General features: G+C 41.3%; 2 protein-coding genes across 2 annotated transcripts; both read left to right on the top strand.

Annotated features, from left to right (window-relative positions):
• The first annotated feature begins 3812 nt into the window (after positions 1 to 3812).
• LOC114357126 (nascent polypeptide-associated complex subunit alpha, muscle-specific form-like) lies at positions 3813 to 6673 on the top strand. Its single transcript, XM_028310600.1, has 6 exons — positions 3813 to 3911; positions 4512 to 4610; positions 5027 to 5086; positions 5454 to 5619; positions 5703 to 5990; positions 6059 to 6673. The coding sequence occupies exons 1-6, from the start codon at positions 3903 to 3905 to the stop codon at positions 6547 to 6549; spliced, it is 1113 nt and encodes a 370-aa protein (XP_028166401.1). The 5' UTR covers positions 3813 to 3902; the 3' UTR covers positions 6550 to 6673.
• A 1579-nt stretch (positions 6674 to 8252) lies between these two features.
• LOC114357129 (uncharacterized) lies at positions 8253 to 14785 on the top strand. The gene is made up of 8 exons (XM_028310610.1): positions 8253 to 8455; positions 8938 to 9033; positions 9883 to 10705; positions 11235 to 11308; positions 11381 to 11821; positions 12244 to 12453; positions 13285 to 13450; positions 14207 to 14785. The coding sequence occupies exons 1-8, from the start codon at positions 8387 to 8389 to the stop codon at positions 14764 to 14766; spliced, it is 2439 nt and encodes an 812-aa protein (XP_028166411.1). The 5' UTR covers positions 8253 to 8386; the 3' UTR covers positions 14767 to 14785.
• The last annotated feature ends 619 nt before the right edge of the window (positions 14786 to 15404 follow it).

The raw sequence follows: 15404 nt of genomic DNA on the forward strand, positions 1-15404 counted from the left end.
TTTGTTTAGTGATATTAAAAGGTTTCAAATGTATAAGTTTTTCTATTATTTACATAAGATTTAGTAAATAATGTTCGACCTAATAAGGTGAGGATCAATGAAGTATGCTTTTATTGTTTGCTTAGATACATTTCATGGCTGTATGTGACATTTATAAAACTTGCAATGTGAGGTTTACAGCTCAGGAGTCGTGTTGATAATGGACACAGTTCCTGCAAAACTTCCAATAAATCAGAAGAGACGAGAATGGAATTGAAGGAATCGTTGAATTTTGTGGTCGACGTTAAGAACTGGTGACTCTCTTCTTTCGGAATCTGGAGGGAGGACCAGGATGGTATGGTCAGGTAAGCACACGGATTCCGCACTTATTGATTACATTACAGGGGTGACTTTCAGGTAAAGAATATTTTGGGAAACGTCGATATAACAATTTTATTCTCCGGGAGAAGGTGAGCAAGGTGAACGTGGAATTTAATTCATTTTAGGGCGACGAGCTCTACAAACATTCTTCAAAATAAGTGATTACTTCACTGTTGCAGTCTTTAGTTGTGGATTAATATTTGTCATCATGTGAGTGCGTGTTATCAATACATGTGCCTATATTATTTTATGGACATGCGGCTAGCAGTATACCTTCTAGCCTAGGTGATGTTATAGAATTCAGCGAATGCAATGCGTTCTTCGTTTGGGAAGTTATTTATAACACAAGCTTATTTTCAGACTTGTTTTCGAAAGTGCTCTTTCCATATTTTCAAATTGGGATATGGTTTCTGCATCTACAGGACTTGGTATATTCACTCTTCGTCATAATTACATCTAATTAAATTCCACGAGACTACGACAAAATTCATTAATTATCATTAGCTTTTATACTGACATCAAAGCAACATTTTTTGTTTAGGTTTTTGTTCTATCAGTCGTCCTAAACAGCAGATCTTTCAACAGATGTATTTGGAGAGCAGTCTGGAAAAGTGAAAACCTTCACATACGTGCAGTCGTAAGTTGAAATCCCAAAATATGTCAGATTTTCGGAATTACCACAGAATTTATTCCAGCAGTGATGGAGTACACGCATTCAGTACACTGGATGGATTTGTTATGTCATGATTACTTAGTTATACCATAATTTTCATACTATTGTCGTCTTATTCTATAACTTTTGCAGCGTTGATGAAAGTCAGTCCTATCTAGGAATCCTCATAATACAGCTAGTTGCAATTAGACGTAGGCCTTCCCAAAGGAGCGCTATTATGTCCTGTTTCTTTTCTTAGAAAACCACTTCAAGTCTAGATTTCCTGGACTTACATTGTTTTTTATTTTGGTCAAAGTCGTGCTCAATGAAAAAGTCCTCACTCATTCCAGTAGTTGGGTTGGTTAATTCTGAAGAGTCAACTTTGTTTGTTCTTTTTAATGGGGGATAATCTCCAATTCATGATTGTATGTATTCTTTTTGTTACTGTGTGATATTTGAATATGATTTTATAATCTTAGGCGTCTTTCTTTGATCAAATTTCAGCGACTGCAGCAGTAATAAATAGTCAAGGAAAGTTTTATTATATCAACATTATGTAAGCATTTACAATCATCTTTTCAACTAGGCTTATGAGTACAAAAGGCGTAGTTTACTTGCTCTCCTAAGTACTAATTCCAATACGATTTATCTAGGACAAAAGACAGATACTTGATATATGAAAGTGTAAGGCATATTATAGTATGTATTTAATGAAATGATATCTAGATTTATATTTTAAACTATCATTTATAGTCGCGTAAGTTCTCAATATTATGTAATGAATGAGTGTTGTTTCTTATTAGCCCAAACAATAATTCTAATATCGATTCTCTAGATAACATCAACACAACTCCAAAAATCTCTTACGCGATGTTAGAACTTACGCGACATAATAATGTTTACTGAAACTAGCAGTAACCAAATAATGTAAATTGTCTGCATCAGGATCAAGGCCAAGAAAATCCAGCTACGAGAGAGAGAAACCTCTGCCGAGGGAGATGACCGAAGCCGAGAGGAGTATCAGGCTGAAGCCCGTGCCCAGGACCTCTGTCGCTAGAAACGACTTGAAACCTAGAGGTAATTTTAGATAAGATAAATTAGATAAGATACGTTCTCATAAGTGAAATAATGCGCTGTGTAAAGTACGGCCAACTAGCAGCGATACAAAAAGGTCGATACGACTGTCGAGTTGACAATATATTCTGTCTCTTCCCATCTTGTGTATTCGTCGTAATGTCTCGTTCTCCCGCCAAAATATGTCAAAGTCAGACGGGTTCACCCATGACATTGGGTTTGTTTACATTNTGTACATTTGGTATCGCTTCTCGTTGGTCTTACTTTTAGGGCTCTGTCCCATTAGAACACCATGATGGCGCCACAGTTCGCACCAACAACGAAATGTATACAGCTCCAAGGCGAGGCGAGATACGAGCGAGTTGATAACAGTCTAGTCGCCTGGTATCAACTTGGTTGCCAGCAATAAAAAAAAATATTTTAACTATTTAGTAGCACAAGCACAAGTCACTACGGTGGCATCACAGTGGTGTCTTAAAGAGATAGCTAGGCCCTAAAGGCATTCAACAAATATGTCGTCGCTTGCCTCTCTAACTGACGTATCTGACATTTTTTTCGAAACGGAGTTATCTACACCATCTTAATCAATTTTGCAAGACGAATCGATCTGTCTACTCGCCTGAAAATTTTGAAAAATGTCAGTTACGTCAGTTAGAGAGGCAAGCGACGATGTATCATAGTTCTGAAGCCCGGTCCTTGAGCACGTAGAATTTTTTCCAATGACCCCTAGCTACCCATCCTTATCGCACGCGCGTAATTATATTGCTGTCGCGACTGTGTCAATGGCACCCGCAGTGAGTGTGCGAGCGCGACAGCAACATAATTACGCGCGAGCGATAAGGATGGGTAGCTAGGGGTCTTTGGACAAAATTCTACGTGCTCACGGACCAGGCTTTAGCTCTTCAGAGTCATTGCCTGAGGTATGGCAGCGGCGCGGAAGGGTGTTTTTGTGACGTCTAACGTCACCGAGACTTCAGATGTGACTTGTATGCTCTGTCACGTCATACAATAGACCTATATCGCCGCTATGGTGGCCTAATGAGATAAATTAGAGCTCTTATTCATGCATGAATACGTTTTTATTTTCCCCCAGCACCACCAATCAAGAAACCTCTAACCAGCTCGCAATCAGCGGCCGCAATAGCGCCACACGCGGTCGTCAACTCGGAAGGACTGTACGAGATCGGGCCGCGCTCCTACCGCGCGCTCAAGGCCGAGCTGGAGCACCTCATGTTCACGGTAACGTCACCATCATCATCATCATCATCATCATCATCATCACCCGCTCTCGCCAGCCAACTCGGAAGGACTGTACGAGATCGGGCCGCGCTCCTACCGCGCGCTCAAGGCCGAGCTGGAGCACCTCATGTTCACGGTAACAACATCATCATCATCATCATCATCATCATCATCACCCGCTCTAGCCAGCCAACTCGGAAGGACTGTACGAGATCGGGCCGCGCTCCTACCGCGCGCTCAAGGCCGAGCTGGAGCACCTCATGTTCACGGTAACATCATCATCATCATCATCATCATCATCATCATCATCACCATCATCATCATCACCGAGCTCTAGCCAGCTAATAGCTACGTAAACCTCTCAAAGAACGGCACTGCAAAGGAGCGGCGGTACGCATGAATCAAATGGGACAACAGAATACACACTAGTTCATTTGGAAAACTATCACATCATCATCATCATCATCATCATCATTATCATCATCATCATCACCCGCTCTCGCCAGCCAACTCGGAGGGACTGTACGAGATCGGGCCGCGCTCCTACCGCGCGCTCAAGGCCGAGCTGGAGCACCTCATGTTCATGGTAACATCACCATCATCATCATCATCATCATCATCACCGAGCTCTAGCGCTCCTACCGCGCGCTCAAGGCCGAGCTGGAGCACCTCATGTTCACGGTAACGTCACCATCATCATCATCATCATCATCATCATCATCACCGAGCTCTAGCCAGCTAACAGCTACGTAAACCTCTCATAGAACTGCACTGCAAAGGAGCGGCGGTACGCATGAATCAAATGGGACAAGAGAATTTACACACTAGTTCATTTGGAAAACTATCACGTCTCACGATAGAAAATGCTTCCGAAATATTACGATTTTTACTCGGTGGACGGACGACCGGGTAATGGTCCCGAAAAGCACCTAAATGCGGGGAGCGTAGAACCGGTCGTAGTTGAAAGATTTTTTATTTTTTTTGAGAGGCCTTTTATTTGTATTACACAAATTACTAAAAGTCCCGTTAGCTCCTCGTGGTAAACCCGCGTTCCTTGAATGTCGTCGAGTCAGCCAGTCCGACACATCGGCTATCGTGACATGCCTTTGTCCAACTCCTTTGACTGAAATTGTGAATTTAAAAAGTAATGGGTAATACTTATCAATAACGTTTTTTTATTATTTAGATGAATCAAGTGTTGCCAGAGAGTGCGGACACAGCCGACGAAGCCGAAAAAGAAGTAGTGGAGCGGTGGAAGAACGACGCCGGTGATGAGCTCAAAAAAGTAAGTCGTGGTGAACATAGACTTAAAGAAATATTTCTAGTAAAGTAATAAATGTTTTATAACAACGCGTATACTATAAAATAACTATATTAAGTAGTTATTATAAACATCTAAGATTAAATTCTCATACTTTTCACATTAATTAATATCTTTCTCCCACGCTATCGTCTTTATCAGAATTAAAGTCAAAGTCAAAGTATTTATTTGCAAAGAATAGGTACAATGGTTTAGATTAAATTAAGTATAGTCTTATATATTGCTGTCGCGACTGTGCGACGGGCGCCCGCAGTGAGTGTGCGAGCGCAAAAGCAACATAATTACGCGCGAGCGATAAGGATGGGTAGCTTGGGGTCATTAGACAAAATCCTACGTGCAGAGAGACCGGGCTTTATAATACAATTTTATATAACTTTCAGGTAATCGGTTTGAACGTGACAGAGAGACTGGTAAACGTCTTCAATCCTCTCAATGTCAAGGTAAATAATCTACATAAAAATATCTGCAATTACATAGACCTATCCTATTTTTGCGACTTGAAAATGGGAATTGTATACCCAATGGCCCTTGGAGACCACCATAGACTTCTCCTTTCCTACACGTACCTCATCATCATCATCAGTCCACTACTGGACTATGAGCCTCCTCCACCATAGTGGAGGGTTATGCCATAATCCCCACGCTTGGCAGGCGGGTTGGAGATCGCAGTTTCAAAGATTGATGTTTTTTAGAGAGCGCTGCTGCCCGTTCTCAGTTTGATGTGTAGTCTCTAAATCGCCTCTTACGACACCCGCGGGACGTACCTAATTTACTTCAATTTTTTTATGATGCATACTGTTTCTCCAGGTGCATTTCACGACGAAGCCGGACAGAAAGTACTTAAGCAGTTTCCTGAAGCGATATAACTTCGTGGCGTTCAAACGGCTGGCGGGGGTCGTTAACACGTTCGCCGCGCAGGTCAAGGGCATCGCTGATTTTGACGCGCTATGCACCGCCAAGAGTATTCATTGCGGTAAGTCATAGTATAGCCTGACCAGGAACATAAAAACCCTCGCCATGTTGCGCCATGGTACTAATTTCTTTTAATGGCAACAGTAACTGAAAACNATAATCCCGTTACTAAAGCACAAACTACTCCAGTAACTGAAGCCACTAAACCAGCACCAGCGCCTAAAGTTGCAACAACACCTAAACCGACGGCTAAAGTTGCAACACCGGCGGCTAAAGTTGAAACACCGGCGGCTAAAGATGCAACACCAGCGACTAAAGTTACAACACCGGCAGCCAAAGTTACAACACCGGCGGGTAAAGTTACAACACCGGCGGCTAAAGTTACAACACCGGCGGCTAAAGTTACAACACCGGCGGCTAAAGTTACAACACCAGCGACTAAAGTTGCANTACTACACCGGCGGTCAAAGTTACAACACCGGCGACTAAAGTTGCAACACCGGCGGCTAAAGTTGCAGCACCGGTAGCTAAAGTTGAAGCACCTAAAGCAAAAATTGAAACTCCGACGCCTAAAGTTGAAACGCCAACGCCTAAAGTTGCACCAGCTAAGCCCACAGTTGCACAAGCCAAAACTCCAGTTGCAAATAAAGCTCAGACTAGTAATAAGGATGAAGTTCCCAAGACTAATGCTACAGTTGCTGCCAAAACTCAGAACACAGTGAAAGCTACAGCACAAACTAAGAATACAACTAACGTTAAAACCTTATCTAAACCCGTTGCGAAAGCAGCAACTCCATCGAATACTAAAGTAACCAAAAAAGTGGTCACACCTAAAAGACCACCTGCTAAAAGAATGACTTTCCCTAACAAAAAGGCTACCAAAAAAGCAATTGAAAAAGATGACTTTGAAGAACTAGATGACCACGACATTCTAGCTCTAATATCTGAAGGCATTGTCCTGGACGAATGCAGCGGATCTGACGTAGATTAGAAATAAGTTACAGATACACTGCTGTATCGAAATATTTAGTTATTATTTAAAGTCCTAAATGTAAGGTATCACAAATGTAATTTGTAATGATTATTCTAAGTTAAATAATAAATGATTGACTCAGTGTTGAGTATTTATTTTGAGTTCATTGCAATACATTAAATTTTAATCTAAATAGAGTGATGAGTGGTGTTTTTTTAGTATTGTGCCGTTTCAAACATTCATTTCGGTGGCTCAGCAGTTTCCACAATTTCATCCTCTACCTGAAAATATAAAATACTTTAAATTAGACAAATGTAGCTAAAATATCAGACCTTATTTAGGTACTGAAAGTTAGTTTGCTTAAATTCTTATCAGTTAACAACCTACGATAATAACTTATTTATCTATCAACTACTGTTATGTTAACAAGGAAAGGGAAAGGAACACAGTGGATGTGGAGTTATTATACAGGGTGGGTGTCCCAGAATGGGTGAATCAAACTGATAGGGGAGGTAGCTAGGAGGTTGAGGTCGGTTTTTTTTTTAAATAAAGTGCTCTAAACTCGAAATCTAGTCATTATTTTCAAAAGTTTGTTTACAGATAAACGAAGCGATCAATATTAGTAAGAAAAAGTACAAATAAACACCAAACGCAGCTACTTAGGCAAAGCTGATTTATTTTCACTTTTTCATATTTTTTTTTTTGTTTCCTTATGCGCTTTATTTTTTTTCATATTTTTTTGGGATAGTACATTAGTAGAGCTACCTCCCCTATCAGTTTGATTCACCCATTCTGGGATACCCTGTATAAAGCCGCACTTGTCAGTTTTGCATTCTCAAAAGGTCGGAGGCACGGCGTTTCTTAGGCGCGGCAGCTTCTATTCTCTTTCTTTCCGCTTCTAAGAAATCGGCGAGGTCATACACATCTCTTGGAGCAACCTGTAGGATAGGAAAGAAGGGTTTGGGAAAATTGTATGAGCAGATGGTACAGGAAAGGCAGTATTAAGGGTAGGTCAGTTCTGATGTCACAAATCTAAATGGTGATTCATGTATAGTCATAGAGGAATTTGTATAGTTGATAGAAGTCTAGAATCCTATAATATTTAGAATCGAATCTCAGTGTAATCGATAAAACGTTCAATCAATATTAGTGTAGAATGTAGATGTAGAAGATTACAGACTTACGGTGACTTTTTGCTCTAAATATTTCATATATTTTACAGGTGGTGAGAAACATGTAGATCTGGCCTGCTTACAGTGGAGTGGACAGAACCAACGTGAGAGTGAACGTGTGAATTTATGGAGAACATTAAACTATTTTACTATAACATATTTTATATGAGTTACATACAAATGTCAATCCGTGAGTACATAATGTAAAAACTAAAACAATGTACTGTTATCACAACAGTAACTGTAATCTTTTAAAATCCAGTAGTTTTATTGCTTATTGATTTTCGTAAACAAAATATTTCATGTTATATTTCATCAATAAAGTTTTATTTTATACTTCAATAGTTTTATTTTTAAACACATTACATGAAACGGAACGGATCATAAAAAAAGTATGAGAGGTATATATTTAATCTGTGGGCGGCAGACGCCATATTGTTTACAGCGCCACCTACTGGACAATCTAGCTCGGTACCAGTTTGTTTATCGTTCAACAAATACTAGGGCCGTTTCCTATCTGTCTTTAGACATACTCTCTAATCTGTGGAATCGCCGACCCACAGATTTCGTAAAATTCGTGAAAACTGCTTGTAAATTTTATTAAAAAACGTTATTCTTTTGGAAATAGTCATAGTTTCCAGCTCGGCTTCTTGTTTTTTCGAGTTACCTTTGAATTTGTGAAAATGAGACGTAATAATGCTCCCCGAGGAGGACATGGTGGGCCACTGATGACCGAGCACCTTCAACTTCAAGTAAGAGGAATTTTATTGATTCTTTTCATGGAAAACCTTGTAACTGTAAATGATTTACTTCAATATGAATACAGTTAAATATTATATATACATAGTTCTAAAATCGTGAACAAGGGAAGTGTGCATTGTAAGCGAAAATACCACGTCTGATGACATCCGAAAAACCCGTTAGGTCAATGTAATTTATTGGCTGTAGTGTAGAAAATGTGAAACATTACAGAATGTCTGTGTATAGTAATAATACTTATTCCAAAACACCATGCCTCAGGGCTCAGACTCAGGACAAGGGTCTGAATCGAAAAATTTATCGCCATTACAATAATCTGTAGCTCAAAATCATACACTCAGAGTAAAAATCGATTTTGAGCACAAAAGTCTTTCCTACACGCAAATTATTTTGTAGAAAATTGTTAACCTTCAAAACATTGTGTGGTATGATCATTGGATGTTTCCTGCCTGTACAACTAGAGTATATTTATTAGGATCTGGACTTGGAGCTGGAGTTGCTGAAGCGAAAGCGCGAGATGATTGAGCAGCAGCAGCAAATGCTCACCAAGAAAAAGGCATTCAACCGGCCGGTAAGTTTGTATGGTTACCTTCACCACTAGTATAAAACAAAGTCGCTCTCCGCTGTCTGTCCCTATGAATGCATAGATCTTTAAAACTGTACAACGGATTTTGATGCGGTTTATGTTAATAGCTAGAGTGATTCAAGAGGATTTTTAAATATAATACATTGTACCTGTGCGAAGCAGGGACGGGTCGCTAGTAACTTATAATATCAAAAAGGAAGATACACAAAACATGTGCTTACGTTGCTAAGTGAGTGCTTAAAAAGTTAAATGAAATAGTTTTAACTGAATCATTTTGGAAGAATGCGTTTTTCCTAGTTAAAACTAATTTTCACTCATTTTAACTTAGACACAGACACTTATGACAAAACTTAGGTTCCTTGTCAGGACTATGGAACTCTAAAAGTGAAATTCCTGTACACTTCATAACCTGTACTATTTTTTTTTGTGTAATTATGAGGGTTTCAAAATTTTCATCTTAATATATTTTTATTATGTAAGTATGCTTTTTTCAATACCAATACATGAGCATGAGGCATTCTACTGTGCTAAGATTCAAAAGTAGCAATTTTTTTCTTAAGAGTTCCTACTGTGATATTCTGTTCTGACTAAAACAAGTATAGGGTGTTCTAGAGTACCTCCACCTTGTTTATGAAATTGCAGAATACTTATACCAATAAAGGTAAAAAAATTCATGCGATTTTGAGAACAGAATATCTTAGTAACACAACAAGGCAATTTGAAATGTGAGTCTGCCGACGCATCTACATAGTTGCATCAATATTGATTACCATTTAAAATTGCCATGTCTGTTAACAACGTTACTTAACTTTGTTATGTATTATTACTTTTCAGAGTCCGTTCGAATTTGGCAATCAGCCTCATCAGTTGTTCCAAGGGCAACACCAACCGTTTAACAGCGACTCGGGTTTCTCTGCCTATTACAATGAGCCTGGGCAGTTCGGTATCGGCGGCGGCTCCTCCGGTCTGCTGGGCAAGCGGCCGCCCGTGTGGGCATCCCAATCCAACGTGACCGCCAAACGTTTCTCCGGACCCCAGGGCGGGTCCAAGAAAAAGTTTGGCGGGAACAACTCGGGGTCGTTCTCCCATTTCAACCAGCAGCCCTCGCGGCAGCCGTGGGACACCAAGCCCAAAAACTTCGGGGCTTCGAAGCCCAATTTCCCCAGTCAGAGATTCAACAACTCCCCCAAGGGCGGGAAACCGCCGCAGCGAGATTTCAGACCGACGAAGGTCACCAAGCCGAAACCGGCGCAGGGCAAAGCCGCCGTTCCGACTCCAGCCGTCAAGATGGCCGCGAAGGATGAGAATTTGTCGGGCTCTGAGTTGGTCCTGCGCGCCGACGTGGTGCCGTCGCAGCAGATGGCGGGCCGCCTGGAGCTGGCGCTGGGGCAGATCGTGAAAGAGATCAAGACGAAGTACGGCGCCGCCGAGCACGTGACCTTCCAGTCGCAGGTGCTGGCGCGCAAGATGAAGCAGGCCATCCGCGAGCGATTGCGCTCCGTCATGCTGGGCAAGGCCGTGGGCAAAGTGGACTCCATCGTGGGCCATTACCGCCGCGCCTTCCCGCCCGGCACCGACGTTGAGATCATCCAGATCGCGCTGGACGAACAGAACAATGTTCCGCCGAAGAAACTGGCCATAGAACTAGACAGCGCAGGTAGTTATGCCGACACTACGTGGGGTTGCCAGTCGGAGTAGAGCCGGGCGTGGTTTGGCCTTTTGAACTGTCCGAACTGGACGTTGACCGGCCAGTCTTGCTTATCAAATATCATAATGAGTCTAGAGATCTTACGGATCTTGTCAGCCTAATGTTCGGTTAAACTGGCCGACCAATCCGGCTTCCCGATTTAAGATCTGGCAACCCTAACACCTTCCAATTTCGAGCGTTCCTTCGAAAGCGATACATTTAGTGTTCAATCTTTTGAAGGAGTGCTGTTCTTGATGAAGGTACGGTTTCTTAGAGCATTATTTCATCGATGTTTTAAATAACATTGTTGTTATTTAAAGTTGTTAGGTTAAAGTATGTGGTTTCTTGCCTCAGTGCACAAGAAACTTTCATCTTTTCGTCCCCACTGTGGCAACAATATGACACCTATACTGGACTGAAATAACAGAACCTTGAAGTTTTTTTAGAAAGTTAATTTTTCGAATCCTAACATGAATTCATTCATCCTTAATATTTACAGGGAGTGCATTTATGTACATGAAGACTAATATGAACAAACTAATTGGAGTTACCCTCGATGATGTCTTCAGCAAGGTATAGGATTGGTTTTTTTTTCTTTTTTTTTAAATTGTATTATGTATGCTAACATTAAATACTACATTGCAGCTTCAAGGATTATACGAAGAGCTGGATGCCGAAGAAACTAAAGAGATTTGCAATCAAATTATCAAGGAAGCCGCAGACCTCACTAAAGATGTCTCAGCTACAGAAAAGGACAAAAAAGATTCCACTGAAGGGACTGAAAATGCGAATAAAGGCGAAAATGGCGAGGCTGTTGAAAATACGGTTGAAAAAGATAAGGAAGAAACGTCAAATACTACTGATGATGCTCAAACAACTGTCGATAGTACACCAGCGGCTGTTAAAACTGAAGAAACACCTGCCGAAAGTGACAAACCTGCGGAGAACAGTGACAAGCCTGCCGAAGATAAGGACAAGAAAACAGAAGCTACTGGGCAACGAAAACCCGACTGGAAGAAAATTGATGATCTCATCGGGGTATTGCTTAAACACAAATTGACTATGATTCTGCCGAAATATAAACCAGTAAGTATTGCACTTATTTCAGTCTATCATAAATTATAAGTGTAAATAGTAGGATATAACGTACGTACGTGATTGTAATTATTGACTAAAGCCCTCTTCTTATTTTGTTTATGAAAAGGTTTGGGATATTACTGCCCACAAAATGACCTTCCCAATGAATTCCGCCAAAGTCACGTTAATAAGGTTATTAACTAACGCCCATATTCACAAACGATGCTTGCTTAAGTGAAGCAGCAAATCGAACGCACAGCGTTGAATAGAGCTCTGTGATTGGTTCGCGTGTGACCTTGTGCCTCCACGCGCACTGTGAGACCTCATAGTAATGTTTGTGAATACAGGCGTAAGTATAGTATTGAGCTTAGTTCTGCAATCTGCATGCACCTTAAACTTTTATTAACACCAACTTCTGATTATTCTTCCAGCTAATGCTGAAGTTATTGAACGCCAACTCCTTATACCGAGTCACTAAAACGGCAATATTTGAGAAGACTCAAGAGCGTTTGAATATTGAGAACAGGGTTGAGCAAGCGGCCAGTTTGAACTCCACCATCGACTTGAGCGCGACCGAGAAAGAAGCTGACGTTTCCGATTACTCAAAAAAGTTGGGGTCTAAATTCGCTTACTTGGTTAAGGTGAGTTTAAATTTTCGATATACATAATAGGTAAACTTTGTGCTGAAATCAAGTGGCAGTGGGCGGGGCACATAGGTCGGAGAGCTGATGGCCGCTGGGGCAGGAAAGTTCTTGAGTGGCGACCACGAGCCGGAAGACGTAGCGTGGGCGGCCTGCCCACTAGGTGGACCGACGATCTGGTGAAGGTCGCGGTAGGTGCCTGGATGCGAGCGGCGCAAGACCAGTCTTTGTGGAAATCTTTGGGGGAGGCCTTTGTCCAGCAGTGGACGTCTTTCGGCTGAAACGAACGAAACTTTGTGATGAAAAAGGCAGTGGCCAGACGGACTGAATCGGCCGGTGTAATGTGCGCACTTTCATACATCTACATAATGATCAACAGACCGACTCCCGACCAACTATCGGCGAATTAAAACTTGGTGGTTTGCGCCTTTGTTGAATTATAATATTGTTGCGGGTGCGATGATGGTTTAATTTACCCCCGCGAAAAGCGTGGGCTTCTCTGGTTGGGTTTTTATTCGCGATCAAAGTGGGGATAGTCCCATAAGTGAGAAGCCACACGGTGCGGTGCGGCGCCGCAATACGGCACCGTCTCGTTCAATCGAAGTGCGGTGCGGCGCCGGAACGCACCGTGTGGCTTCTCCCTAACCTTTGGTCAAATCTTTTACTTCTCTCTGGTAAATTAGAGACTAAGGCTGAGTTGCACTACCTAATTTTGACCATAACTATAACGATAACCGGTGTTTTTTGTATGGAGTTTGACAGATTTTTGACATTTGTCAAAGTTAAAGTAAGATGGTGCAACCCAGCCTTAATGACCTGATGATGTTTCAGATAACTGGCCAGCCGACGCTGCCTACCCGCAAGATGATGCGCAGTTTCCTGGACGAGTTCAATCCGAGCTCCGTGAAGAAACACAGGAAGATAGATCTGTTGTTTGTCGCTTTCGACAACAAGGAGGGTTTCGACAAGATCGTTGCTGTCAAGGAAACCGTTGTTGGTAAGTGCACAAGATATTACTAAAGCCCGGTCTCTGAGCACGTAGAATTTTGTCCAATGACCCCAAGCTACCTATCCTTATCGCTCGCGCGTAATTATGTTGCTGTCACGCTCGCACACTCACTGCGGGCGCGCGTCGCACAGTCGCGACAGCAATATAATTACGCGCGAGCGATAAGGAAGGGTAGCTTGGGGTCAATGGACAAAATTCTACGTGCTCCGTAACAGTTCATAACGTACGATTATTCTGTCAAACGCTTTGTTTAACTGACTTTATCTTACGTTATGAACTGTCAAATGATAACGATTGCTTTACACAATTCCACCTCAGACTATAGACCATTTTTTATTAGTACCTACATTAACTTTAGTGGGGGAAATAAAACACAAATCGCAAAAAAATGCCTACCATATAAACTTCAATGTAAAATTCAAGTCTCGCTGACATTTGACGACTCAAAGACACCGGCTCACGCCGCGCCCATACCTCAGGCAGTGCCTGAGGTATGGGTAGTTAAAGGGTTAACTGGTATAGAGAAAAATATTTTTCATTAGTTTTGAACCTTATGTTTTCTCAATAAGGTTCAAAATATGGTGGCAACAATTCTGCCACTACCAGGTAAAGGTTTAAACGCTTGACTTATAGTTGACAATGTAGTCCGGTGCGCGAATCACGAATCCAGAGGATGGTACCATCAATCGTATATTTTTGCATAAATATGTATGTAATCACTAATCATCTATCAATTCCTTCCAGGAAACTCCAAGCTAATCATCACAGCCAATGAAAGAAACAACAAAAACGAGTCATTGAATAGCTCGGAGTCAGAAAAGGTCATCAGTTCAGACTTGGACGAGCAGATCACCGACTTGCTATCGTCTATAAGGAAAGAAGAGGAGGGCATTGACTCCAATGACCCGGGAACAGATTCGGTGGTAGAACCTCAAAGTGAGGCGTTGGATGAAGGCGAGAGTGAAGCGGCCGTCAATGGGACGGACGCTAACGGCGATGAAAAGAAAACGGAAGACGCAGAAATGGCAGAGGGGGAAGAAGTGGCAGAAGACGAAGTGGAAGAAGTTACAGAAGACGCAGAAGTGGCAGAAGTCATAGACGATGAAGACGCAGAAGTGGTAGAAGTGAAACCCGGTGAAACAGAGCAAGTCGAGAAAGAAGAAGCCAAAGATAAAGTGGAAGCGTTGAAGGCAGAAGTTAAGGAGACTGGCAGGGCCACGCCCACCCGAACCTCGTCTCGCCTCGCCAACTCCACGCCCAGCTCGATAAGGACTAGGCGTGCCAGCAAACTTGCACCAAACTAAACATAACTGCCAAGAAATTAACTTTTAAAATAGATATTGTAGACCAGGGGTCGGCAACATGCGGCTCATGCGATTTAAGTTACGTTTACAGTTCTATCCGTATTATCAAAAGTCATAAACATCAAAAATCTTCAAGTTGATGCACCATGAAAACAGGTGACCACCAACTCGAACACAGAAGTCGTCAAATGTAAGAACTAATTTTGTCACTCATTTTTGACTCTTCCATCTCAAGTGGTTGCCGATCCCTGCGGTCCCTATCAGGTATAAAATACATTCTCATAAATGAAATTAGTATTAAATGTTAGTGATTTTATTATCTACTTTAATAAAACATGGGTTTATTTTCAATTTGATTATAAGTTTTGACTTAAGATTAGCTCAGCTATTGTGATTTTATGATCCATAAAGTTAAAATTTTAATAATAATTGTTTTTTTTTTCGTTCTACACAAATGTAGTACCTACTAGTATAATAGTAGTAAGTTTTAGTATTATTTCAGGATAATCTAATAAATTAAATGATTGATAAGTTGACAAAATGGATTACATTAAAGTTAACTTTACATGAACTTGTCTTTTTTTCTACTACAAATTATTCCCACTACTTTATTAAACGAACTCAATAGTTGTGTAATC

Source organism: Ostrinia furnacalis, unplaced genomic scaffold (assembly GCF_004193835.3).
Source record: "Ostrinia furnacalis isolate ACB-3 unplaced genomic scaffold, ASM419383v2 OfSCF3049, whole genome shotgun sequence".
Classification (NCBI taxonomy): Eukaryota; Metazoa; Arthropoda; class Insecta; order Lepidoptera; family Crambidae; genus Ostrinia; species Ostrinia furnacalis.

Coding starts and splice junctions, on each gene's coding strand:
- LOC114357129 (XM_028310610.1), top strand. CDS start 8,387: ATGAGACGTAATAATGCTCCCCGAGGAGGACATGGTGGGCCACTGATG. Junction 8,456..8,937: donor CCGAGCACCTTCAACTTCAA/GTAAGAGGAATT, acceptor TATATTTATTAG/GATCTGGACTTGGAGCTGGA. Junction 10,706..11,234: donor CATAGAACTAGACAGCGCAG/GTAGTTATGCCG, acceptor TAATATTTACAG/GGAGTGCATTTATGTACATG.